We start from the raw sequence: 26712 nt of genomic DNA, 5'->3' as shown, positions 1-26712 counted from the left end.
TTGTTTGCTATACTTCTTTGTAACCGTGAATCTTGGTTGTCAATTTGCTGCTCATTGAAGTCATGGCTGATGCATTGGCTTCCTGCAGATAAAATATACATAATGTTCAGAACCATTTCTTCCTAAACACATATACGACAACATCTCCATTAGCAGCAGTAAGCATCAGCACCTACGTCAATACTAGAAGGCAGTAGTAAAAAACCGTCACTGCCTAAATCAGTTCAGCGATAGTTTGCAGCATTCACTACCACTGCTGCCGTCATCAGCAATCAAAAATGACAACGGTGCTTTATTCAATTAGATCATTCTCTATATCGAAAACAAAAAAAAATCTTGACAATACATGACAACAATCACCCTAACATAAACGTAATCAACCCAGCAAGCATATATAACAGCATACATATATTCAAACATATCTTAACTTCACCCCATATCTTATGTTCATCCTCAGCTGATGGCACCGTGAGGGCATGGGATGTTCGATTGAGGCAGGAGGTAGCTCGTTGCATACTCTTCTTGCACTTACATTTAACCGCAATGAGTCTTATTGCAAGCACTCTTTCCTTGAGACAGAAATGAAGCTCGTTGAGGTGTGTCGACGCAGGTGGCAACTTTACGAACAGCGAATCAGGAATTCTGGAGTTTTGATATTGGAGGTTCTACTCAAAACCTGGTTGCTGCTGGTGCCAATGCTGCGGTAGTTCTTTTGACCTCTATCCTTTGGGATTTGCGCTTTGAATGAATGCGTTGGAGTTGGACATGAAATTGAGATTGATGTTACTATCAGTTAATGCCTCGGGCACTTCAATTTTATTCACATGGACACGGTGTTGTCAGGATGACTTCGAATGCTACTCCAGGTTTGTTCCTGTTGGCGAAAACGAAATTTGAGCAGCTAACGGTTTAGAATGAATACCGATTCTCACACCTCTAAGTATCATAAGCTTCTTGCCTTAAGCTGAATATAAGGCACTGCTCTACGAAGAGACCAGCTGTAAGACACGGATTGAGTGGTTCTTTTATTCAGTTAAATCGTGCACACCACTGATATTGCAGATGATATGTTGGGACCGGAGGACAAATCGTCAAGTAGCCATGTTGAATGAATGCCATACAGAGGCCGTTACGCAGGTTATCTAAGCTTCTCAGTAGAAATTGTTGGATTAACAGTGTTTGTGTTTTGAGCATCTTTCATGGGAACCTCATGCGAAACGTTTGAGCTAAGTGCTAGCCCAGGTGGAATCGGAATGATCGGAAAACTTGTGCAGCTTAGATTTGTCTATTTTATCGTGTAGAGAATTTACAAATATTCCGGCTCCTTGAATCCATGGCCTTACTTAGAGGTTTTCATTTGTCTGTGTAGGTTCGCTTCCATCCTAATAAGAAAGAAAAGCTGGTGTCCGCCTCAGTGGATGGATTGATGTGCGTTTTCGATACGAAAGGCGACATCAATGACGACGAAGGGATGGATTCCGTGAGAATTTCCACCTATTCCCTCATCGTCGTACAATGGCGATTTGAGTGGTGAATAAGTGTTTTAGCGTCATAATTTAATATGCATGAACTGTTTGGAACCCCTGGGTGATCCTTTTGCTTGCACGACTACGACGGTCATCTAGCCACTGAAGAGGTTTAATTATCATGATTTTTCAGGTAATGAGTGTCGGAACTTCTGTGGCAAAGATAGGCTTCTATGGAAAGAACTGCGAACGCTTATGGTGCCAGACACATATCGAAACATTGAGGTGGGCTTCCTTCTTGGGACTTATGTGCTACTTCTTGGGGCTTCAGTGCTTCCACTGCAAATGTGAGAATGATAAAATTTGACGTGAACACCTATCTCGGCTCTGCAATATAGCGCATTGGTATTGTTCAAATTCTAGATCTTGTAACTTTCTAAGTTTCAGCGGCAAGTCCTGACATGTGATAATGTTCGTGTTCAGAATTGAAACCTAATGGTGTTAGTTTCATCATTTTGAGGCAGTTCTTGGAACTTGGAGGAGGCTATTATGGAAGCGGACTTCAGTGAAATGCGAGCTCATGCCTCATGCAACTGGAGTTTCTCTCCTGTAAGCATGCCCGTTTTGCTTATGCATGACTTACATCATTTGTATTATCATGTATATGAGTCCTATACCACCAAAGATTTTTGATTTTCTTCCCCTAAGAGAATGTTTGTGAAACGTCAATTTCTGAGCTAGTCCTTCACTGTGATTATGTAGGTGGAGTATTTGATACGCTGTTGCTACGTAGCAGCTTTTGATACAATCTGGCTGTTAGCTGGAACTCAAGAAGGTACTATAGGATATTTTCCTCTTCACATTCCAACTCCGAATACTGGCACAAGTGTGCCCGCGGTTGGGCCAGCCAGCGCCGTCTTGACAGGTGGTCATAATGGCGTGGTTCGATCTGTGTGGTCTCCTCCCGATAGTGCAAGAGAATCTGGCGCCACTTTGGAAGGCCTGTTCTGCTGGACTGGTGGTGAGGATGGTCGTTTATGTAGCTGGACCGAAGATAACTATGCGCATGAGAGGAGCACGGCTTGGGTATCCAGTGGGTTGGTTGCGAAGAAGGCTGCTCGTCCGAAGCGAAGGCATACTCCTTACTAATAAATTCTTGATGTAACATACCATATTAGGGTGGATTTTGCTACCTACAATTTCACTACAGTGAGATTTTCACCGAAGCTATTGTAGGAACGGGCCTTGGAATGCATACCGCATCAACTTGAGCGTGCAAGAAATTTGCCATTGTTTGTCCTGTATTCACGTATGTAGTACATGAGCCAGAGTGTGCTCACAAGACAAGCCAGCGATGATGAGAGTGATGACACGATTTAGGATAGGTGAAGTTGGCGTTACACCGTTCGCTACACTGACCAGTTCACAGCAGTGTCTGATCAATATTATATCAAATCGGAACGAGTTCCCAGCATGATCTTCATGCCACTATCGCTACTCATCCTCATAAATATCATTCACTGTGCTTGTGTTCAAGAACAAAGCCAAATAAATTCAAGCCACTAACATGAGAATGTGAACCAGTGTTCGGGAGTACACTTCTAAACGATCGCCTACCCCCAAACTCTTTGCAATAAACACTAACCTCCACAACAATCTCGATGATAACTCCTGGTGCACACATGCTAATAACTTCAACCCCATAAAAAATATACCGCACCCTGATCAGGATTAATCCCTACCCGCAAGTTCGGGTGTAGCGACAACTAGCTAGTGGACACAGTTCATCTGCAATACTGGGTTAGGATAATAAATCTCAACCAATCTGAAACTCGAGGTGACCGGCAAATCCAAATATGCCTTCCCCAGGGGCAAACCATATCAGCAACCAAACTCGTTGCAACCATTTCGAAACCAATCGAGCAGACGATCCGCCTCCAATAGCTTCAAAAAGCACTCATCACAATGCAATCCGCAGAGAATTTCAACACCTCACTCCATTCTAGTCGCCAACATAAACAAACCAGAAAGCAATCCACATGGACCGAACGTGCACCTCACATCCGCGCCCCAACTGCAAAGACGCACTGGTGATCCACCCTCACTCGCATGACCCCACGCGGACAAAACCACTGCTGCGCATCTCATTGGCTCACGACCTCCAAATCTTTCTGCCCTGTCACGTTCCTCACTAGCAGCAAAGCTAAGCCTTCAGGGCTCCTCAATTCGAGTTTAGCTCAAGCCTGGACATGCTGTGCAATGCAATGGCGCGGGCTCCTTGTTGGTTTGCAGCATTCTAGTCTTTCCGTGTGGCTTCGAAGCACTCTGGATGGATGCAGGTAGCTCCTTGCCTGAGCAGCACCTTCAATTCCGCGTCTAGTTTGCACGCTGCGTGGCAGCACATGTTCCTGTGGCGAGTCCTATTTCGGACAAACCGTAACTGCTTGTGGCGGTCGGTTGTGTTCGGGATTTGGGTTGCGATACTTGGTGTTCCCCGCGCAACATGGGTCTTCTGCGGATATGACCACGCTGCCGGCGATTGCACGAAGCGCTGCCTTGTTCCGATTTTAGGTTTCTGTAGGCTCGCTCTGTGATTGGAGCGGATTCCTGTTGCAGCTGAAAGTGCTGTCGCCTCCTGAAGCGCTTTGGATTTCGGAAACCGCAACGACTGGGCGCAAACACGCGAGTGCGAGAGCCACACGGGCTGTTGCGGCGGTTTCTTCCAGCGATGAGAATCGGACTGGCGGGCCAATTTTGCACCGCCTGGAGGGAAATGCCGTCTGGGCGCTGTTCGAGGAGCGCGCTGCTGTGAAGCTTTCCGGACTCGTTGCGTGTTCGAGGTCGGGAGCGTACCCCTGTCATGGCAATTTCGGCACTCTCCCCTCACACGCTCGGCCGTTGTGCCCCGGGTGCTGGGGCACCGCAATGCAGCGCCAGGAGGGAGCCGCGCAATGCATGCAGCAGTCCATGGGCGGAGTTCGAACGCAAGGATACTTTTCAATTTGTAGGAGCTCGAAATTGCAACGACAGACAGTGGAGGGCGGCAAGCCGAGATTGGTAAGCTCCGGAGCCCTCTGATTCTCTCACCACGGGCAATTTGTTTCGTCCGCGTCAGTGCAGACCATGGGAGGTTTGGTTCCGAGTAAACGTTCACAGAAAAGCCCTGTTGCTCGGGTAGCCTCAAATCATGGACCGTACACCGGCTTCCTGACAGGCTCTGCGGAAGCGCCTCTTGCAATCATTGCGCAGATGTTGCCATGTCGAAACTCGATCACCCAAGTGTTCATTTCGGTCTGTAAGTTTCAGCTCGGTCGCGGATGCCGCCCTGCACCGTACTGGCGCTCTCACGATTGTACGATGAGCATACTTTTCCGCTTTGTGCAGCAGGGTGAAGAACTGGAGACACGGGCAATGTCGGTGTTCCGGACAACAATTTCTGCCGGATGAAACCAAACCATCTATCTCGCGACGCCCTTCCGCGACCACCCCGCGGTCTCTCCTCTCTCCAGCCAAGACGTACTTGGAGGCCGAGCTGACCTCCGAGGACAAGTTCTGGGTGATCGCGGCCTCCACCCCCGAGGAGCTCCTGGCGGCTGCCACACTTCGAGCGCAGATATTCTATTCGTACCCCCAAGTGGACATGACATTGGCTGGCATCGAAGCCGTCGGGGCGCGCGTGGCAAACGACTTGATCATCGACGACCTGCTGAGAACGAGGCGGAAATCGGAATTCACCAGGGTACTTGTCTGCGCAACCATCCGAGTTCATGGACTGATGGTTGTCCGTGTGTTCGTCTGATTTTCTTTCCTGCTCGTGACGCAACCAAGGATCATGTGTGGATGGGTGCGAAATGGCTGCAGGAGAGCAAGTTCGAAGCGCTGGGCATGCGTGTGAAGTGTCTGTTAGCTGTGTGCCGGCAATCTAGCGTAGAATCGATAGGCGGGGGCGTTGCTACGTCGTGCCTCCTCGCTCCGCCGCCTGTACCTTCGATCGACAGCAGCTCCACGGGAGCACTGGTTGCAATCGGCACCCTTGACGTACAGGTAAGGCACATCCCCTCCCCTGGTCTTGTGAAGCTCCGTTCCCGAGCTGTGCGTGAGGCAATGTGCCCCGAATGGCCGCATTGCAGAGTCCATCACGAACTGACGTCGTTATGCATTCGCAAATAAGAGAGGTACGAGCAGAGGAAAGCGATGAACCGATGGCTGAGAGGGGGTGGGATGACTGGAAGGATGGAACAGGAACCAAGGCCACTGCAGATGTCAACCTTGTCACCTTCCAGCTCCATGCTGTGGCACATAGAGCCCAGCAACGGAAGAATCGGGTGGGTGTCAAAGCTAGCAATCTCATGGCTTGCAACACCAAGTTTGCTTCCAAAGCCAGAGTATACTCTGCGTCCTTTTCGGGCAGTCGTGATTCAGATAGAGAGCCTCCATGATTTGCAGTGTCCGCGGTTGACGCACCTCGTCGCTGCGCGATTGTTGTAGTCGGTAAGCTTGCATTAGGCAGTCGGGGATTGTGTGTTTTTGGTTCTTCGGAGGGTCGGATTTGCGAAGGCAGTGGGCGTTTGAGGGAGTGGCAGGCAATCTGCAGTGCAGCTTCCTCCGTCCGATGTGCACCGCCGGCACAAATCACCCAGCCGGACTTTCTGGTAATTGTGGTGAGGGGTATCAGTGCGAAGTACTCGGGTGGATTGTGGAGCTGAATAGGAACGGCTTGTTTTGACAGAGGATGCGCGGCTGTGGGTGTTGGCGCAGGTCCAGAAGGGCAGGAATAGCGGAACGGATTATTTCCCGGTGGAACATGAGGACACGTTCGACCAAGCGTACATTTTCAACCTTGGTGTCATTGCGGCGGCCAGAAGGATGGGGGTTGGAAAGGCTCTCATGGTGGCAGCTCTCAAGGTATGTATGGCAAATCCTCACTATCCACTTTCCGCGTGCAATGGATCGAGAACTCGGAGCCCGCCAGGGGCTTTGTGGTCCTGTGAGAATTCGCAACGGCCGACTGATGTGGACCGAATTCCGTGCCCATCACGCTCGAAGCGGGTGGCTGCACCAGGAAACACGAACCCAGGCTCTCTGGCCGCACGACTGCATCTGATTCGCAAAATGCGCAGTTGCGCGTCGGTCACTTGTTGCTAGCTGCTGCTCGTCGTTTTAATAAGAGAAAATGTCGTGCCGTGTTTCGACGCTGCGTTCGACCAAGTTCCTTTGCATGTTCGCTCATCATCAAGAACGTGTACACCAACCCTGGCTTGTCGTTTTGCCACGCTGCAGGTAGCCAAGCAAATGGAGCTTCAAGTGCTATTCGTGCATGTGGAGGAGGATAACAGCGGCGCCTTGGCGTTGTACAAGAGCCTAGGGTATGGAGTGGTGGAGGAGGAGGAGGAAGCTGTAGAGGTGCAAGGTCTGCTGAGCAGGCCCCGCCGAATGCTGTTGAGCTTTTGGCTGTTGTGACAGATCACTGGGTGGTGGACTACTATTCCACAACTCTCCACCCCCGGTAATAAAATGCTCACGCTGTTCGTCGCGACATTTGCATGCACAACAACTTTGCCCCGTCTCTGGTGCGTGCACCAACTCGCGCTCAAGGTTCAACACCGCAAAAAACGCCTCGTTCCTTAAGCCACCCTCCTAATCGTTGACATGATGACGCCTTCGGCATCGACTTCCTAAACTGACCGCAAGCACTGCCAGACCCCGACATGTCACTTATCGTTTTACCCACTGCTCACCACAAAACCATTTCATGTACCAGAAGCTCCGCCTCTTTCCGGCAGCACGAAAAAGGGTTCTGGACTGGACCACGACAATGCCAACCACCCAACCATGTTCACAACTCTCCACGATCTCAGGCTCCCGCTGATTCCAAAGTAGCAACCGCTACTCCCACGAACATCACGCTAACATCAACGAAAAAAATGAATATACAACAATGTGCGCACTTCCGCAAGCTTGCACCTGAAGCTCCCTTGACGAAGGGTGCATCACTTCCAGTCCATTCGCATAGTGTGCCAACTAGCAAAAACCTAAAACTAATCTCTCCAATGCTGCAGTACCCACCTACGTCATGCTTCAACTTCCACTACCTGCACAGCCCTACCCTTCGTCTCTACTCGAGCCTGCCGAATAACAGTCACACCAGACCACCTCAAAACCCTCACGCTGCGCCAACTAGCACCGGCTCTGTTTCCTGCTCAGGCGTCGCAGGAGCTTCCGGCACCTCCGCACCCTCCACCGCTGCTCCGGGGGCACCTGGAGCATTCTCCTTCCCTTTCCCTCCCTCCTTCCCCGCCTCACCCTTCGCCCCCTTCTCACCCTCCTTGGCCTCTGGCTTCGGCGCTGCTGGAGGAGGAGGAATCATGTGCGCGGGAGGGTTGTGCTTCAGCTTCAGAAGAACCTGCCTGAACCGCCCCAAGTCCGTGGGCTTGCCCGGCTTCGGCCCCGGAAGTGCCACGAATGTCGACTTCTTCTCCTTCTTCTCCTTCATCTGCCGGCTCTTGGGCTCCAGAGAAGCTGGCAGCTCCTTTGGCACCAGCTCCGTCACAGCCTTCCAGTACTGCTTGCCGGCTGTCTTGTGGAAGTGCTCCTGGTCGGCGTGGTACACCTGAGCAACCCACCACACGGGACGCGTCAGCCAAGCGCACACCACATCAACGGCTCCCCATCCACAACACCCTTGCCGCCGCGCCATTCCAGACAAGCCATCAACCCGTCCACCCCTCCCCACACAACTACACCTACTCCCACCTCCCCGACCTCCTGGCGTTCACCCAGTGCATGACGTTCCGACTACAAACTCACGTACCGTTTCCTTGTCGCGATTCTCCTTCATCCTCGCCTCCCGGTTCGCCTCACGCTTCGCCTTGTGCTTCGCCTTGTAGTCGTCAGCGTCGTCGATGATCTGCTGCAGCTTCTCCTTCTCCTCACGCTCCTTCTCTTGCAGTCGCTGCGCGTTCTCCCTGATGTCACATCAACCAATCCAAACCCAAACGGTGAGCATCCACCCACCCCCACTCCTCACAATTGACGCGTCCGCCCTCTACCATTCAAGAGCTCAGGGCTGCATGTGTAATTCACCTCTTCCACTGCCGAAGCACGGCGCCTTCCTCCTGCATCTCCTCGGGCGGGGGCAGCATTGGACCGCCGCCACCGTCTCCACCAAACAAATCCTCGTCTAGCTCCTTGTGGTAGCTTCCCTCATCCGTCGGATTCGACGCATACTCCGCACCTGCATACCCTGCCCCATACGTGCTGGGCATACCACCGCCCGACTCCTCGTTCTCGTATATTGGAGCCGGGTGACCGTACCCGTCCGAAGCGCCCTTGAACTCATCGAACCCTTCCCTGTTGTCATCCAGCCCGAACGGATCCGGCTTGTAATCGTCCGCTGCTCGGAACGAACTGTCGAATCGCGCAGACTCCAACCTCGAGCTGTCAAACCGCGCCGAATCGTCGAACCCGCTGTACCCACTCAGGTCATCGGCTCCGCCGGAGAACCCATCGTAAGCCATGCCTGCGCTATCTCCGCCTCGCAAAATCCTGCATGCACTCGCACCGTACTGCCATCAGCATGTGCCGGATCACACACTTCCAATAACCACCCAGCTCCACCTATCATCGGACGCGTGGATTCCGTCTCCTACGTGCTGCGGACCTACCACCCACCGTACTCGCGGCCACTCCCAGAACCACTTCACTTCAGCTACCAACCCCTACCAGCATTGCACTCCGCACAGTCCCCCAATGACCTTCTCAAATACCCAACGCAGACGTCAACAGCCCGCAAACGCCCTGCCCAGCACGACACTCCCTCCTTCATTCACCTGTCCTCCACCATCCTGAACAATTGCTTCACACGCCGACCACTGCTCGCCAGTTCGCGCGTGCATGCACGGTTCCTGCGCAGCCCGGTTCGGCTGCTAGGCACGCACGCCTTCTTTGAGCTACCCAACAGAAAAATCGCACCTCAATCCTACCCATCCGCAGCATGAAAATCAACCACTGGGAAAGTCTCTCCACTCCTGTGGTTGCCTTGGCATCTTCCAAGACCACGACTTCCAAGGCCCCCCTAACAACCTTCTGTGCAGCCAAGCCTCTGTAGCCGGAACCGCAGCACCAAAATGCAGCTAAGAATACCCTTGCTCTGCCGACACACTGCGGTGATGAACGCCTCACCACGGTTCTTGCGCCAAATAGCAACCCCGACATCCAAACACCACATGCTCAACCCCTACCAGTACCCCCCACCCCCACCCCCGTCCAACCCTAAGTGTGGAAAACGCACAACGCGAGCACCGGCGATCGCGCTGCACCCGAGACACCGCCACGGATGCAGATCTGCAGCAAAGGAATGCCTCCTGCCCACGGTGCCCGACCCCATCCCGCCCCTCAAGCCCAACTCCACCACCAAACCCTCCGAATCGTCGACGAAACATGCCTCTCCCACCACAGACATCAACACGACGAGCACAAACAACCAAACGAAACACAAACGAAACGCTGCAGATCCAGCAGGGAGGGAACAGAGCATACCAGCAAGACGAGGCACACGATGACGCGGACGAGGATCGAAGTGGGCAGAGGGGATCGAGCAAGAGCAACACAGTTAGTTGTGGCGAGGAGAGGGTCCAGGATGGATGGGCTGCTACTCTGCTCTGGACACGGAACGTCTCTCACTCTCACGGTGTTCAGCGCCACGCGGCTTCCCCCTTCCTTCCTTCCTTCCTTCCTGTCAATCAGTAGATTCTGCTTATTAATGGGTTTGGGACTTTTGGGTGGAGGTGGGGCCGGTAACCATACTGAAGCATTGTTTGACATGTCTGAAAAGGTCGTTGTCTGTTCCATTATTTCAGCTGTAACCACATTTTGTGTTGTTACTTCTACTACTGCTTTTTCTATTGTTCTCACTATTACGAGTGCATCCCAACATTTCAAGTTCTTTTATTTCCACCATTGACAATAGATGGAAACAATTATCTATTATGGGCAAAAATGGCAAAAGTAAATATTTATGCAGAACAATTCTCGAATGTTATTATGTTTGAAGAATCTCCTAGAATATGTATTTCTATTCCTCTGTCTATTTGTTGGAAAGCCCTTCTTTTCCTTTGTCATCATCTTGTACTTACATTACAACATCAATATTTGGAAATGCAAAATCGTGGAGAACTTTGGAAGAAACTTAAATCTTGGTTTGATCATCAAAAGACCTTTCTCTTTCTAGGCACACGTCATAATTTATCACATTTAAATACTTGCAATAGTGAAATATATAGTATTGTCTCACAATTACGATTATGTGGACAAAACATCTTTGAAGAAGAAATGATTGAGAAAACTCTCTCTACATTTCCTCTTGTATTTGTTGTGCTTACACCATAATACGGGAATATGAAATTTCAGAGTGATTCTGATCTCATGTCATATCTATTTCTTGCAGAGAAGCAAAATAAGCTACTCTTGTGCAATGCTGAAGCTCGTCCTATTAGAACCACAGTTCCAAAATCTTATGCACTTAATATTTCAAAGTCTAAGAAAAAATTATATAAACATGGGAAACATGCTCATAAGTATAAGGGTAATCATAGTCATGACCATTTTTATCCATATAGAAAGAGTAAACGTTCTACTATTAATTATAGTAAAAAACAAAAATCCGAGATGCATTCTTGCCATAAGTATGGAATGATTGGACATTTAGCACATGCGTGCTGTACTTTTGAATATTTTATTAAAATGTTCCAAGAAAATAAGAAACTATGAGCTTAGGCTCGTGAAGTTCATACCATAGATACGTCGATGGATTCAATTGGTATTGATGACTTAGAGGCTTATATGAATGACAAAACCTCTAATAATGAATCAAATGATGTGCTAATTGATTCTGCAACAACACATACTATCTTGCGAGATAGATGATTTTTTCTTAAAAAATCTTTAACTTGGAAAACTAAAAATATGATGACCATGGCTAGAGCAAATGTATTTTCTTTTCAAAAGGGCACAACGATGGTAAAATTACCGTTAGATTCTATCATAAAATATAAACATGCAATGTTTGCACCCTCAGCACCTCGAAGTCTGAACAGCTACTATCACGAACATATATATTTACCTCAATAGTTACTTATATGATTAAATAGAAAAAGGTTAAATAGAATAATTTCATAAATTCTTCTAAAAGAGCTACCTAGAAGCTTCATAGACACGATTTTGACTTAAGATGTGTTCGTAGGTTAGAAACTTGGCTAAAAAGCTAACCATGTATTGATAGCTTGTGGAACTAGTTACCTTCGTATAGTAGCTTGTAGAACAAGTCAACTATGTAGTGCATACATAGATAACTTGTCTTGTAAGATAAGACATGTGGCTACCAAAGTCAACACATGTTGGAGGTCCTACAAGACATCGCCACATGACTCTTAGTTAGATAGTATATATGGAGGCAAGAGTGAAGCCTTCTTCACTCTTATCAACGCCTTTCTAGTCTTAGTCTTGTTTCAAGACTTTCTAGTCTTTTTGTTTTTGGCAATAGCCAATCTAATTAATATTACATCACCTTTAGAGTAACTTTTTAGAAGAGTGTATTGAGGATTCCCTTTCTTCAAGATTCATGTCTTTAACAGTTTGAGAAAAGTGCTAACATATTCTTTCTATCTTGTTCTAGAAGTGAGTGGATTACTCCACTTTTGTTATTTTGTTTTGAAGGTTACAGACTACCCACCTTTAAACAAAAAATCTTGTTTGCTAACACTGATCTTTTCCTTAAAGAGAATAGATTATCCCTCTTTGTAGGATTTATTTTTAGAGGTTGCAGATTACACTCCTCTAATCTAACTTTTGAATTTGTTTGAATTGTCTATGGAAGGAAAGGTTATGGATGCTATTCTCAATGGAAGTGAGAATAGATTTGCAACTATAGTAGATCTTCATGAGCTTGTCAATACTCTAAGAGTGGAAATTTCACGTATTTCTAATATGAATCATGGAAGTACTATGCCAATGCCTATGGAAGAAGTTCAAAGTCTGCGACAAGAAGTTTTGTAGTTGAAAGAAGCAAGTAGATCAACGTCACAACCAAATCTAAGGAGTTTTGCTTCTAGAAGTATGACAGGGATAAGGATTAGTATGCTTGAGAAGTTTAATGGAACAAGATCAAGATTTCGAGTATTTTTGCAACAAGTCAAGCTCTATCTAAGATTGCACCCTTTCCAATATCTTGATGGATTTATCCAAGTCGGATTTATAGGCGCACTACTATGAGGAAGTGCTCTCTCTTAGTTTGCACCTTTAATGGAAAAAGATTCACGACTCCTTTTCGATTTGAATTCATTTCTAGAAGTATTTACGGCCATATTCAGAGAAAGTGATCAAGAACGAGTAGCACAGACCAAGCTTCTATCCTTATGACAAGGATCACGATCAACCACTACATATGCTGTCAATTTCCAAAATCTTACTTACAACGTGGACTGGAATCACAAAGCACTTATCAACCAATTTTGATATGGATTGAAGGATAGCATCAAAGATTTGTTATTAACAATGCCGAAAGTAAAATCTTTAGAATAATTTATTATTCAAGCCATTGTATGTCACAATCGTTTATTTGAAAGGCATCAAGAACAAAGATTTAATTGAAGAGGAACAACTCAAGTAATGGTAGCAACTTTCAAGTTTTCTAAAACGTATTTGTCAAAGCCGGAACCAATGCAAATTGATATGATATATTTTAAATCTCTCACGAAGCAAGAAAAGACTCAATGTCGCCAAGAAGGATTGTGTTTATATTGTAGAGAAGCTAAGCACACTGCTCAATATTGTCCAAAGAAGCAACACAATTACAAAATGATGAGCACAATTACCAAAGAAGATAATATGCCAGATAATGAGCTTCTCTAGTTACAATAGGGACCGTGTGATTGGAATCATGTGCAACACCTAGTAAAGGTCCTATCCTCTCCTCAAACCCCTCACCTTGTTTTCTAATAGAAGTATATTTAGGACCTAATAATCACAAAATCTTTGCCTTGTTAGATTTAGGAGCCTCAACATATTTTATAGATGAAGATTTTGCTAAAAATCAAAAAATATCTTTAGTGAAGAAAGTTAAATCCGTACATGTAGAAGTCATAGATGGTCATTCGTTGTCTTCGGGGAATGTTATCCATAAAACTATTCTGTTAGATATAGCAACTAAAGATCATAACAATGTAGAAGTATTTAATGTAATAAAATCTCCCTCTAATCTGATTATTTTAGAATTATCATAGCTAGAAAAATATAACCCTCAAATAGATTGGGTTTTTCATAATCTTAACTTTTCTGATAGTATAATCCAAGATTGCATTAGTTAAGTAGAAGTATGTAAGTCCAGTACGTCCAAACCTTTACTAGTAGGTGCAAAAGCTTTCATGCATGCTACAAAAGAAGGATCATCTTTTGCTACATATGTTACACCAATTCCTAATGGTGAAACAACGTCAAGTAGTATTCCTAAGAAATATCAAGAATTCCAAGATGCTTTTAAAAAGAAGAATGTAGATATTCTTCCCGAGCATCGACCTTATGATTGTTCAATTGATCTGCAAGAAAGAGCTCAACCACCATTCGGACCAATCTATAGCTTATCGCAGAATGAGTTGGCTCCATTAAAAGAATATATTGATGAGAATTTGGCAAAGAACTTCATACGCCATTCTAAATCTCTAGCCGAGGCTCCTATCTTATTTGTGAAGAAGAAATACGGATCTCTACGAATGTGTGTAGATTATCGAGGACTCAACAAGATTACCATCAAAAATAGGTATCCTTCGTCTTTGATTTCAAGACTTCTTGACCAACTCAATTAAGCAAAGATCTATACTAAAATAGATTTACGAAGAACATACAACGTAGTTCGTATCAATGAAGGAGATGAATGGAAGACTACTTTTTGAATTAGGTATGGACATTTTTATTGAAACATAGAAAGCATACTCCACACAAGTAAGTTAGGACCAGCAAGGTTGCACTATAACAAATAGAGTGTGGTATGAGATAATTCTTCCCATGCCAACCCTTTCCTTATATACTAGTACCAAGGTACCAAGTGCTACAATCCATATGGGATATCTCCTAGGACCAGCCCTCCTCTTGTACTCTAATGTACTATAGACCAGCACCCTACCTTATGGGATGTCCTTAACAACACTTGTACTCTATTGACTATTAGCAACTACTTAAAGAGTTCTTTTTTCAACACTCCCACTTTACTATTGGTCAATTAGCTATCAATCGTAATGCCTTACTCAACTTGTTGTGTCCTTCTCTAACTAAGGCTTTTGTCAATAAATCAGCAAACATGTCTTTGGTTTCACAATACATCATATCAATAACCTCCATCTCTATCTTCTCTCTTATGAAATGATGCTGAATATCAATGTACTTAGTTCTTGCATGATGCTTTGGATTCTTTCCAAAAGCAAGACATCCTTGATTGTCACACCTCAATGGAGTAGCTTCAAATTGCACAAGTTCAATATCTTCCAATAACAACCTCAACCAAAATGCCTCCATTGCTTCATGACTTGCTGCCAAATACTCCGCCCCTATTGTGGACCTTGCAATGTTTGGTTGTCTATTGCTATTCAAAGATATGGCTCCCACTCAAACAAAGAATACATAGCCCATTGTTGACCTTCAATCGTTTGCATCTCTCTTAGTTCTAAGCACCCACTTACATCCAATTGTTGTGGAAAGATGTGGTTCTTTCACCATTCACCTTGTGGTCTTCTCTCACGTGTTGGATATCTTCTTTCATGCAAAGAAGATGAGCCTTCTTGCACCTCTTGCTGCCTTGTATGACTCATGGAGTGTTTTCTCTTACTCATTTGTTGGTATTCTTCATCTTCATTCTCTTTATTGTCCTTGTTGTATCTTGCTGGAATTGAAGTCTTCATAGTATTGGGCTCTTCTATCATGGCATCTTCCTCTTCTTCTTCACTTTGAGAATGCTCTTCTTCATCTTCTTGTTTGTTTGCTAGAATTGAAGATGTGTCCACAAACACACCACTACTCCCACTTGGACACATCTCCCACTTTTCACTACCACTCATAGATGGTGTCCTCATGGATCCACAAACATCCGAATGCACAAGCTCCAACAATTGGTTTGTTCTTGTTGCAACTCCTCTAGGAAATGGTGTCCTATGTTGTTTGCCTTGAATGCATCCCTCACAAGCAAGATTCATCGTAGAATGGCCAAGGTCTATGCCATTTACCTTGGATTGAAGCCCCTTCATGCTTTTGGCATTCAAATGCCCAAGTCTTTGATGCCAAATGTCCATCTTCTCTTCATTTGATGGAAATTCAGCAAAGGCAGCAACCTCCACTCCATTAATCCTCTTGCAATTGATATTATAGAGATTGCCATTCCTAGTCCCTTTTGCTACTTCTTTGCCTTCCATGGTTCTCACAAAACATCCATTCATGTTAAATTACACTTTGTACCCATGAGTTATAAGTTTACTCACCGAAAGGAGGTTCTTCTTCATCTTTGGCACATGCAACACATCCTTGAGAGTGATTCTCTTGCTTATGCCCTTCACCACCACCTCCACTATAATGGTGCCTATTCCAATGGCTTGTACCATACAATTATCACCTAACCAAACCTTGGTTGCTTGAATTGGTTGATAAGTGTTAAATGAACACTTGTATGGAGTCATGTGTTTGGTACATCCGGAATCCACAATCCATTTGCTCATATCAAACATGGAAGGAGTTTATTTTGCCATGAATGCAAAGTCTTCACCTCCATGATCATGAAAAGCATTGTTGGCATTCTCTCTTTCTCCTCTCTTTGCCTTGAAACAATTTCTAACAAAATGGCCTGGTTTTCCACAAATGTAACAAGTTTTAGGAGGATAACGTTGAAAAGGGGCACTTGCCTTACTTGGTCTTGTAAATAGTGCTGATTGCTCCCCAATAGACTCCTTTTGCTTTCTTTTGGTCACTTCATGGGCTAGTCTTGCCGTGACATAGTCCAAAGTGAGGTCTTTCCTTGAAATGGACTCCAATGCCACAATGAGGGAGGAATAGGAGTCCGGAAGGCTTGAGAGCAATGTCATCACAACATCTTCTTCAAGTAAAGGCTTGTCAACAACAGCAAGTTGATTTGCAAGTGCTTTTACCTTATTTACATGAGCCATGAGATCTTCACCTTCTTCCATCTTCACGGTGAAGAACTTTTGCCTTGACCATAGCACATTGGAAAGATTCCTACTCTCATAGACATTGCAAAGAGTCTTCCATGCATCTGCTGCTCTTTTGCAAGAAATGACATGAGCAAAGTTGGTTTCATCTAAATTGGTGGCAATTATGCCAAAAGCCTTCTTCTCTCGTCTTTTGAAGCCCTTTTGTTCCTTGATGCTTGCCTCTAATCCAGGTGCCTCTTCCTCCTCACATACTATCTCCCAAAGATCCAATGACGCCAAAAGTAGCTCCATTTTGGCCTTCCAGTGGTGAAAGTTGTCACCTCTAAACTTTTCTACCATTCTTAAGCTATCACTCTCAAAAGATGCCATCTCAAGCTACAAGTAGGTCCAAAAATCTCTTGATTTGGAGTTGTAATGCAAAAGATATGACTACTCAAAGATTGCTGAACTACAAACTCAGAATTCGCTGTTTTGCAACTTTTTGCATACTTTGAGTCCAAATCACGTCTAAATGGTGGGAAATGCTATGTCATGTAATTCTATGGCTTTCAAACATCTCCCTCACATCACCTCACTCAAAATGACTCAATTTCTCATAAAACTCTCAAATACTAGTGTTACTTCAGCAAAGACACTATCAAGGTCTTGCACTAACCTCATACACTCACAAATCCAGGAGTAATGACTTCAACAAAACACTAGTAATACTATACCATAAGATCTCAACCACCAAACAAGCAACAAAGAAAATAAAATGCAAGAACAACTTACTTGGTAAGAGAATGTGGGCCCATAACCTATTGAAACATAGAAAGCATACTCCACACAAGTAAGTTAGGACCAGCAAGGTTGCACTATAACAAATAGAGTGTGGTATGAGATAATTCTTCCCATGCCAACCCTTTCCTTATATACTAGTACCAAGGTACCAAGTGCTACAATCCATATGGGATATCTCCTAGGACCAGCCCTCCCCTTGTACTCTAATGTACTATAGACCAGCACCCTACCTTATGGGATGTCCTTAACAACACTTGTACTCTATTGACTATTAGCAACTACTTAAAGAGTTCTTTTTTCAACAATTTTGAATATAATGTCATGCCTTTTGGACTCACGAATGCACTCGTCGCTTTTTAATATTTTATGAATGATATTTTTTGTGAGTTTTTAGATGATTTCGTTTTTTGCTATTTAGACGACATTCTAATCTACTGGAAGAACACAGAAGAACATGAGCTTCATATTCATCACGTGTTACAAAAACTTAGAGATGCAGGATTATATGCCAATTTGAAAAAGTATGTATTCCACACTACTCAAGTTGACTTCTTAAGATACATCATTTCCAATGAAGGCTTTATGATGGATCCCAAGAAGATTCAAACTATCATAGATTAGAAGATTCCAAAAACAATACGAGATGTGCAATGCTTTTTGGGCTTTGTTAATTACTATCAATTCATCATCAAGAATTTTTCTCAAGTTGCAGCTCTACTTACAGGTTTGAATTGTAAAGACAAACTAAAGTGGAATAAAGAAGCAAAAGCATCATTTGATGCTTTAAAGAACGAATTTATTTCTGTACCAATCTTATTTTCTATTGATTTTTCTAAGGTATTTTTTATGAAAACAGATACGTCAGATTTTGCTATAGGTGTCGTCTGTTACAAATGAGAATGGGTGACAAACTCCATCCAATAGCTTTCCATTTGAAGAAATTTTTAGCAACCGAGATTAATTATGAGATCCATGACAAAGAATTCTTTGCAATCATGGATTCATTTCAAGTATGGAGTCATTATCTAGAAGGCACCTCAAGTCCAGTTACCATATATACAAACCATAAGAACCTCGAGTACTTCATGTCAACATGTGTCTTGAATCGTCCTCTAGCTTGTTGGAGCATGTTTTTATCTAGATTCAATTTCAAGATTACTTATTAATCCAAAAAACAACAAGGTCTATCAGATGCTCTTTCTAGACACTCTTATCTTGCACCAAAAGAAAGAGATGTATCTTTTGATCAACAAAGATTAATTCTCTTGAAGCACAAGCATTTTTATCTTCGAGTTATAAAATCAACATTGATTGTTGATTCAATATTTGTGAAGCAAATTCAATCAAGCATGTCCTCTAATCTTCTTGTTCAGGATATCAAGGATACTTCTTCTAAATCCTATGATACTTCCAAGTTTGAATTTAAGAATAATCTATTATATTTCAAAGGACGCCTATATGTTTCAGAAGGTGAAGTCCAATTATGTGTTCTTCAAGCTCGTCATGACTTTCTAATAGTAGGACACTTTGGGTATAATAAAACTTTGGAACTAATATCCAGGGATTTTTGGTGGCCGCAAATGTGGAAGGCAGTCAAAGACTTTTTACAATCTTGAGATGTTTGCTCAAGATCAAAAACTCCTCGTCATCGACCTTACGGACTTCTTCAGCTGTTACCTATTCTAAAACAACGATGGTCTTCTATTTCTATAGATTTCATGACGGATCTTTCAATCTCAGGTTCTTATGACTCTATATTCGTGATAGTAGATCATTTTACCAAGATGGTACATTTTGTACCATGTACAAAATCTATCACAAGTGAAAAAATAGCTAAGCTTTTTATTGACAATATCTATCACTATCTTGGATTGACAAAGGATATTATATCGGATAGGAGGACTCAATTTGTATCAAGATTTTAGAGAATCCTATTCAAGATTCTAAAGGTGGATATAAAGATTTTTCAGCTTTTCATCCTCAAATTGATGGACAAAAAAAATGGGTAAATCAAGTTTTGGAGCAGTATTTGAGATGTACCATCAACTATCATCAAGATGATTGGACAACTCTTTTACCATTGGCAGAGTTTGCATATAATAATTCGATACATTCTTCTACTCAACAAGCACCTTTCTTTGCCAATTATGGTCATCATCCATATCTTGATACTTTTGACTTTTCAAAAGTTGATAATCCTGCAATGAAAGATTTAGCAAATTGCTTGTCAAAGCTATATACAACAATGAAGATACAATTAAAGGAAGCTTAAGAACGACAAAAGACGAATGCAGATGCATATTGTAAGGAACAACCACAATATTATATGGGCAACAAGGTATGGTTACTTTGTCATAATATCAAGACTACTCATCTTTGTGATAAATTAGATTATTGTAGGCTCAAACCTTTTTCTATTAGTGAACAAATCAATTTTTTTGCCTATCGATTACATCTACCGGAGTCTATGAAGATCCATCCTATATTTCAGGTGTCTATTTTGGAGCCGTATAAGACAGTGAATATTTTGGGAAGAAGACAAATGCCACCTCCTCCTATAAAAGAGGATAATAACCAAGAGTTTGAGGTGGAAGAAGTCTTAGACTCAAGGTGGTACCGAAATAGCTTGGAATATCTTGTTTATTGACGTTGTCATGTTGTGACACGAGTATACAGTGAAAATAAAAAGAAAGGGGAATTTTATTAATATTCAGTTACCTCGAATATTGGGAACATCGACCAACTCCAGTACAAATACTGAGTGGTCAGGTTCAGTGACTCCGTTACAGTCAGCCGGGGCATACTGAAATGCCCCGTTCGATTCCAATAACGGGAGTCAGCAGGAAGAGAAGGACCAATTCACACAACGGGTTCGAGGAGCCAATTGGATCTAATTTTGATAATCCAATCCGGGTCCTCTTACCCAATATGAGACCTGTATTGGTGGGGCAACCCAATGCAGTCTAGTTACGGGAAATCCAGGTCTTACTACGGGTCTTAGCCAATCTGACGCGAGGACCAATTTGACCCAATTACGGGAACATCCAGGTTACTACGGGCATCTTTACCAATATAGGACCTGAATTGGTCGGGCGACTCAATGTGGTCCCGATTACGGGGTTCGATTCTGTTTCAGGCTGTCCTGTTCTCTGTGCCGTCTCAGGGAACGTTGTTTTCGGTAAATGGATTTCTTAAAGGTAAAAACGGAGGAGAAAGCTTGGCGGCGAGAGCCAATTTCGAATCCAAGTTGAGGTGAGAGCCAATTTTGGATCCAAGCTTGAGGTGGGAGCCAATTCCGGATCTAAGACGGAAGATTGAAGAAATTCAGAGGATAAGGTTAGGGGGGATATAGTTTTGGAGTGGTGTGGGGTTTTTTTTTGGAGGAGAATCGAGGGGGGAGCTAGTTTTCAAGCTTTTGCAAGGTTACCAGTTCGGTTTTCATTGGAGGTTTTTTGAAGATCAGGGGAATTAGAGAGAGGAGCTTCATGCTTCGGGTCGGGGAAGGAAAGACATAGAATTTGGATTTTTCTTCTTCGTAGAGTTTTGGGGAAGACTGAGGCAATCGCTGCTGAAATCAGTGTTGTAATGATGAATCGGGATTTTTAAATAAAGTGGGTTTGAATACTCTTGACTGTTTTGTGAAATCGAGTTACGTCTGTGATTGAAGGATTAAAAGGGTGTCTATAGGATTGAGTATGCGGAGTGAATGAAATTTATTGGGTTAATCTAATAAGACAGTCAGTGGATACAAGATCATAAGTACAAAGCAGTATTGAAGGTTAACAGTTTGGGTTGTACGGGGTTCTCTGTAACGTCTAGAGACCTACCGACTGGGGCAAAAAGGACTTCGACAAGCAGTCGAAGAGCACCCATATAGATTTTCGATACATTGTTGCAGTCGTTTATATTCCAGCAGTCAAAAACTGATAGACTGCTTGACTATCGGCAAATCTCCATACTACCTTCTACAGCCAGACGCCCGGCGCGTTCTCGAGCAGGAAAGCACGTAATACGACAGCGTAGATACGATATTAATGAACGCACATGAGAGCCATCAAAGAATCTTGTAAATGTAGCAAAGAAAGTTGAAGTCTTTCATCAATGACATCCATAAAAATCAAGATAAAGAATAACAAATCTTTGGTATAAAAGAAACAAGATCAAAGGAAAATAACATTCTACCTTCTATCTTTCATTATAGCTTCTATGTATTTGTGATGAGATAGAGCACCAACAACTAGCAGATTCAACTTAAGAGCTTTCATTTGCGGACTTATCAGATGAGATATTGCGAATGTCACAACCTTGAAGACGATGAAATTGAGATGAAGATCCTCAAGAACGACATGTTCTTCCTCGAATAGATGGCAAGATACAATGTGTTTGGTATCACGACCTTGGAAGAGAATCTCGATGTATAAAGATTTTATTAGAGGTAGAAACTACTCCTGACGGTGTTCTAAATGTTTTATTTGAAGGAAGTTATAAAAGCCTTAACAATGATTAAATAATTGGGTAGTCTTCTCGCCCTAATATAAGACACTATAGATGGTTGAGAGGACCTATCAACCATCTTCAAAGAGAAGAAAGATCAGAGTATGTAGCAAATATAATTTGCCGCATCTTGGACTTCTTCAACATATGAAGACCGATCCTTGTGGAACTCATCCCTAGAAGAGGGGATAATGTCATGGACATATGCATGTAAGTCAATAATTACATGTATAAATAGATAGAAGTAAATAAAAGTAGGTAAAAATAAATTAATTCTATAGTATTTAGTATGAAAGCTTTCTAGAAGCTTTATAGACGCTGCTTTGACTTATAGGTGTCTTTAATTGATTTTTTGAGATTAGAAACATGGTCAAAAAGTTGGCCATGTGCCACACATGATGTTAGCTTGAAGACCAAGCTAATTATGTGGCCCACACGTAGAAAAACTTATCTTGTAAGTCAAGGCATGTGTTTTACAAAGTCAACACGCATTGGAGGTTCTATAGAACGTTACCACGTAGCTTCTAGTTAGATAGTATATATAGAGACAAGAGTGAAGCCTTCTTCACTCTTGTCAATTCCTTTGTTGCTTCTAGTCTAGTTTCAAGGATCTCTAATTTCTTGGCTTTTGGCAATAGCCATTTCAATTTCTTTTTTAAGATATATATATCAAGTTATTTCTATTTTATCAACTTTCTATGAGAGAAGTCTCACTTGTTTATTTTTCTTTATCATATTCTTGTCCTAGACAGGATAATATCATAGACATATATATTTACCTCAATAGTTACTTATATGATTAAATAGAAGAAGGTTAAATAGAATAATTTCATAAAGTCTTTTAGAAAAGCTTCTTAGAAGCTTCATAGACACGATTTTGACTTAAGATGTGTTCGTAGGTTAGAAACTTGGCTAAAAAGCTAACCATGTATTGATAGCTTGTGGAACTAGTTACCTTCGTATAGTAGCTTGTAGAACAAGTCAACTATGTAGTGCATACATAGATAACTTGCCTTGTAAGATAAGACATGTGGCTACCAAAGTCAACACATGTTGGAGGTCCTACAAGACATCGCCACGTGACTCTTAGTTAGATAGTATATATGGAGGCAAGAGTGAAGCCTTCTTCACTCTTATCAACGCCTTTCTAGTCTTAGTCTTATTTCAAGACTTTCTAGTCTTTTTGTTTTTGGCAATAGCCATTATAAATAATATTACATCACCTTTTGAGTGACTTTCTAGTTCTTTTCAGTGATAGAAGAATGTATTGAGGATTTCTTTTCTTTGAGATTCATGTCCTTGATAGCTATCGAGATGTACGTATTAATGGTTATCACTTCTTGACTGCCATTTTAAATAGAAAAGAGGTTTTGGTTCTTGTGAAGAACCATAAAGTTGTTGAAAAAGCTTTTGCTACAGAAAATAATTTATACTGAATTGTGATTCGGCCTCCCATTATATTTAATTTTGCATCATCTATCATAAAGAGTCATGTTTCTCTCTAGCATGGATGATTGGGACATCCAAGATCTACATTATTTAGAAAGATCATTCTATATACAACTAGGCACAATTTAAAGCCTGCGGATGTAGACTCTATGGAATTATGTCATGAATGCGTACAAGGTAAGATGATTACTCGGCCTTCAATTTGGAAACTCCTACAAGAATTACTACCAATGCTTGAAAGTATTTTTCTGATTATTTTATAAAAACATTGCACATGGATAATACAAAAGCATTTGCATCAATGTCTTTTGAAGATTATTGTACTGCAACAGAAATTGAGTTGACATATTGTTTTCCATATGAACATGCTCAAAATGGACTTGCAAAGTCATTTATAAAGTATATATAACTCATTACCCAGCCATTCCTCCTTCATACAAATTTATCTGCATCTATGTGGGGTCATGCAATTTTATATGCTACAGTATTAATACACCTCCACCCTTCTTCTCTTGAAACTGTTTCACCACATGAACTCATATCAGGTTGTGTTCTAAATGTATCTCACTTATGAATATTTGGTTGCCATGCTTGGATTCTAGTACCAGAACCTCAACAGCGTATCATTGGAGGTCATCAACAAGAAGGCATATACATTGGTTTTGATTCACTAAGCATTATTCGTATTATTGATCCATCAACCGGCACATTATTACATGCACGTTTGCAAAATTGTTGTTTTGAAGAGAATGTATTCTCATCTCTTCAAGGAGGAGTATCCAATCAACAAAGAAATAAAGTACTTGTATTTGAATTACTAGAAATATTTACAATGAATCCCGATACTATGACATCTTTGGCATAAACTGAAGTTGCTAAGATTTTACATCTAAAATGGATTGCAGATGAAACACTTGATGGCTTCAATGATGCACCTAGAATTACAAGACTTTCTATTAATGAGGCTCAGAATGCACCTACTCAAATTGCAATGCCATTGATTATAATACCTCAAGTTATAACAACAATAATTAAAAACACTTGTGGACTAAATAAGCAACCACGTAAGAAGAAAACTATAATATTGACTAATCCTGATATTATTTCTCAAGAAATTGCGACTCATCTTGTGAGACTACTGATTCATGATGATATATCCATGCATAATATACCTTCAATTCCTATGAAAAACAATCTTAGAATTGGAAGGAATAAGAACAAGTTGAGTAAAGAATTATCTATTTTGTATTATACTACAGTTGATATTTGACACAGACCATCTATTATGGTAGATAAATCATTTGCATATATGATTATAGAAGCCCTTTCTTGCGAGGAAGACGATCCTGAACCTTAAACCATCAAGGAGGCAATACATCGCTCTGATTGGTCAAAATAGAAAACTGCTATTGAAGAGGAGTATGCCTCTTTCCATAAGAAAAAAGTCTTTGGTCCAATTGTAGACACTCTTACATCTCACCCTATGGGATATAAGATGGTATTAATATGCAAGCGAGATGCTCAAGGCCAAATAATCCACTATAAAGCTCGTCTTATTGTTCAAGGATTTACTCAACGATTTAGCATTGATTATGAATCTACATATTCTCCAATCATGGATTCAATTACATTTCGATATATTATTCGAATGACAGTTCATGCTATCCTTGAGATGCATCTGATGGATGTAGTAACTGCATATCTATATGGTTCTCTTGATGCAAGTATTTATGTGAAAGTTCCACCTAGCTTAGAAACAGGAACTCCAAATGGACCCACTTTAGGACAATATCATGGTATTAAATTATGTAAGGCCTTATATGGTTTAAAAAAATCCAGATGCATGTGATATCAACATCTTCAAGTTTATTTAATTACAAATAAATTTGTAAGTGATCCACTAATCCCTTATTTATTTATCAAACGAGATAAAACTGGTTTTGTAATCATCGTTGTATATGTTGATGATCTTAACCTAATGGGCGCTACATCTACATGTGTTACAGTTATTAACCTACTTATACGTGAATTTGAGATGAAAATGCTAGGAAAAATAACTTTCTACATTTCTCTTTAGATTATGCATCTAACAGATGGTAGCATTTTTTTCCACCAACTAACATATATTAGACAAATCTTGTAAAGATTTAATATGATTGATGCTTATCCATTGTCCATACTAATGGTTGGACGTGGTCATGATGGTCATGATCCATACCGTCCATACAAAGAGGAGAAGGAAATATTGGGAGATCAATATCCATACCTCGAAGCGCTTGGAACACTTTTATATTTAGCTACATCTACAAGACTAGATATTGCATTTGCAGTTAGTGTTCTTGCAAGACATAGTGCACGTCCAACACTACAACATTGGAATGGCATTAAACATTTATTACGTTATTTAAAAAGTATTGAAGTCTTGAGATTACACTACACACAATCTATAGATCCAAAATTGATTGGATATTGTAATGCAAGATATAAATTTGATATTGCAGCAGCTAAATCTCAAACATGATATGTATTTTTAAGACATAGCACTACAATATCATGGAAATTAGTGAAACAAACAATAACTACAACTTCATCCAACTATGCAGAAATTATTACCTTATATGAAGCATCTTAAGAATGTATTTGATTGCAATCAATTGATAAATTCATTTAAATAACTTGTGGATTTTCATATGATGATTCTCCAACTATCTTGCATGAAGATAATAGTGCTTGTATTGTACAGATGCAAGTTGGTTTCATTAAAGGTGACAGGCCAAATCATGTTGATCCAAACTATTTTAGTTATATCCATGACTTGATTATTGATCAAGCACTTATAATTAAAAAAATTAAATCTACAAATAACCTTGTTGATCTCTTCACCAAAGCTCTCCTATTGTGCAACCATTGTCAACTTACTTATAGTATTGGTATGCGGCGACTTGCTTTTCTTGAATAAGAAAGTTAATGAACTCTTTAAATAATTAAAGAATATGATGTTGTACTCTTTTTCTTTCATCTATGGTTTTGTCCTTAAATACAGTAAGGTTTTCTTAGATAAGGTTTTAATGAGGCAACAATTGTTGATCTTCCAAGATCACAAAAAAGTATAGATCAAAATTCTATACAAATTTTATATTATGTAAATATTATGATGAGCGAGGAGGAGTATTGATAGCATTAAATGTAGCCGGCCCTCTCCATAATATTTATTGTAGACTATAGTAAATATTGTAGCTATAGTATTTACAGTCTAGTAGAGAAAAGCTATTTATCCTCTCCCCTTCCTCTTCTTGTATACGAGACACAACAAGATCAAT

At 41.9% G+C, this 26712-nt stretch overlaps 3 protein-coding genes across 11 annotated transcripts; 2 read left to right on the top strand and 1 right to left on the bottom strand.

Moving 5' to 3' along the window:
- The first annotated feature begins 458 nt into the window (after nt 1–458).
- On the top strand, nt 459–2982 carry LOC112289091 (WD repeat-containing protein GTS1). Its single transcript, XM_024534043.3, has 7 exons — nt 459–501; nt 611–703; nt 1063–1137; nt 1370–1480; nt 1660–1751; nt 1991–2075; nt 2229–2982. The coding sequence occupies exons 3-7, from the start codon at nt 1063–1065 to the stop codon at nt 2613–2615; spliced, it is 750 nt and encodes a 249-aa protein (XP_024389811.2). The 5' UTR covers nt 459–501; nt 611–703; the 3' UTR covers nt 2616–2982.
- A 473-nt stretch (nt 2983–3455) lies between these two features.
- LOC112288612 (uncharacterized) lies at nt 3456–7002 on the top strand. 8 transcript variants are annotated; one of them, XR_016505522.1, is made up of 6 exons: nt 3513–4523; nt 4851–5205; nt 5328–5510; nt 5709–5957; nt 6225–6371; nt 6747–7002. XR_016505522.1 is itself a non-coding variant. In XM_024532984.3 (6 exons), the coding sequence occupies exons 1-6, from the start codon at nt 4327–4329 to the stop codon at nt 6748–6750; spliced, it is 969 nt and encodes a 322-aa protein (XP_024388752.1). In that variant the 5' UTR covers nt 3513–4326; the 3' UTR covers nt 6751–7002. The 8 variants fall into 8 exon arrangements, 5 of the variants coding, with proteins under 5 accessions (XP_024388750.1, XP_024388752.1, XP_024388747.1 ...); XR_016505523.1 differs by having other exon boundaries at nt 5699–5957; XM_024532984.3 differs by having other exon boundaries at nt 5709–5791.
- A 330-nt stretch (nt 7003–7332) lies between these two features.
- LOC112288613 (clathrin light chain 2) lies at nt 7333–10068 on the bottom strand. Of its 2 annotated transcripts, none has more exons than XM_024532986.3 (4): nt 10005–10068; nt 8550–9011; nt 8278–8431; nt 7333–8076 (listed from the first exon to the last, which is right to left on the bottom strand). In XM_024532986.3, the coding sequence occupies exons 2-4, from the start codon at nt 8981–8983 to the stop codon at nt 7630–7632; spliced, it is 1035 nt and encodes a 344-aa protein (XP_024388754.1). In that variant the 5' UTR covers nt 8984–9011; nt 10005–10068; the 3' UTR covers nt 7333–7629. The 2 variants fall into 2 exon arrangements, with proteins under 2 accessions (XP_024388754.1, XP_024388753.1); XM_024532985.3 differs by lacking the exon at nt 10005–10068 and adding an exon at nt 9296–9683.
- Between the last annotated feature and the right edge of the window lie 16644 nt (nt 10069–26712).

The sequence above is a fragment of the Physcomitrium patens genome, chromosome 11 (assembly GCF_059467195.1).
Source record: "Physcomitrium patens ecotype Gransden chromosome 11, ASM5946719v1, whole genome shotgun sequence".
NCBI lineage: Eukaryota > Viridiplantae > Streptophyta > Bryopsida > Funariales > Funariaceae > Physcomitrium > Physcomitrium patens.
This window is presented reverse-complemented; position numbering and strand designations above follow the sequence as displayed.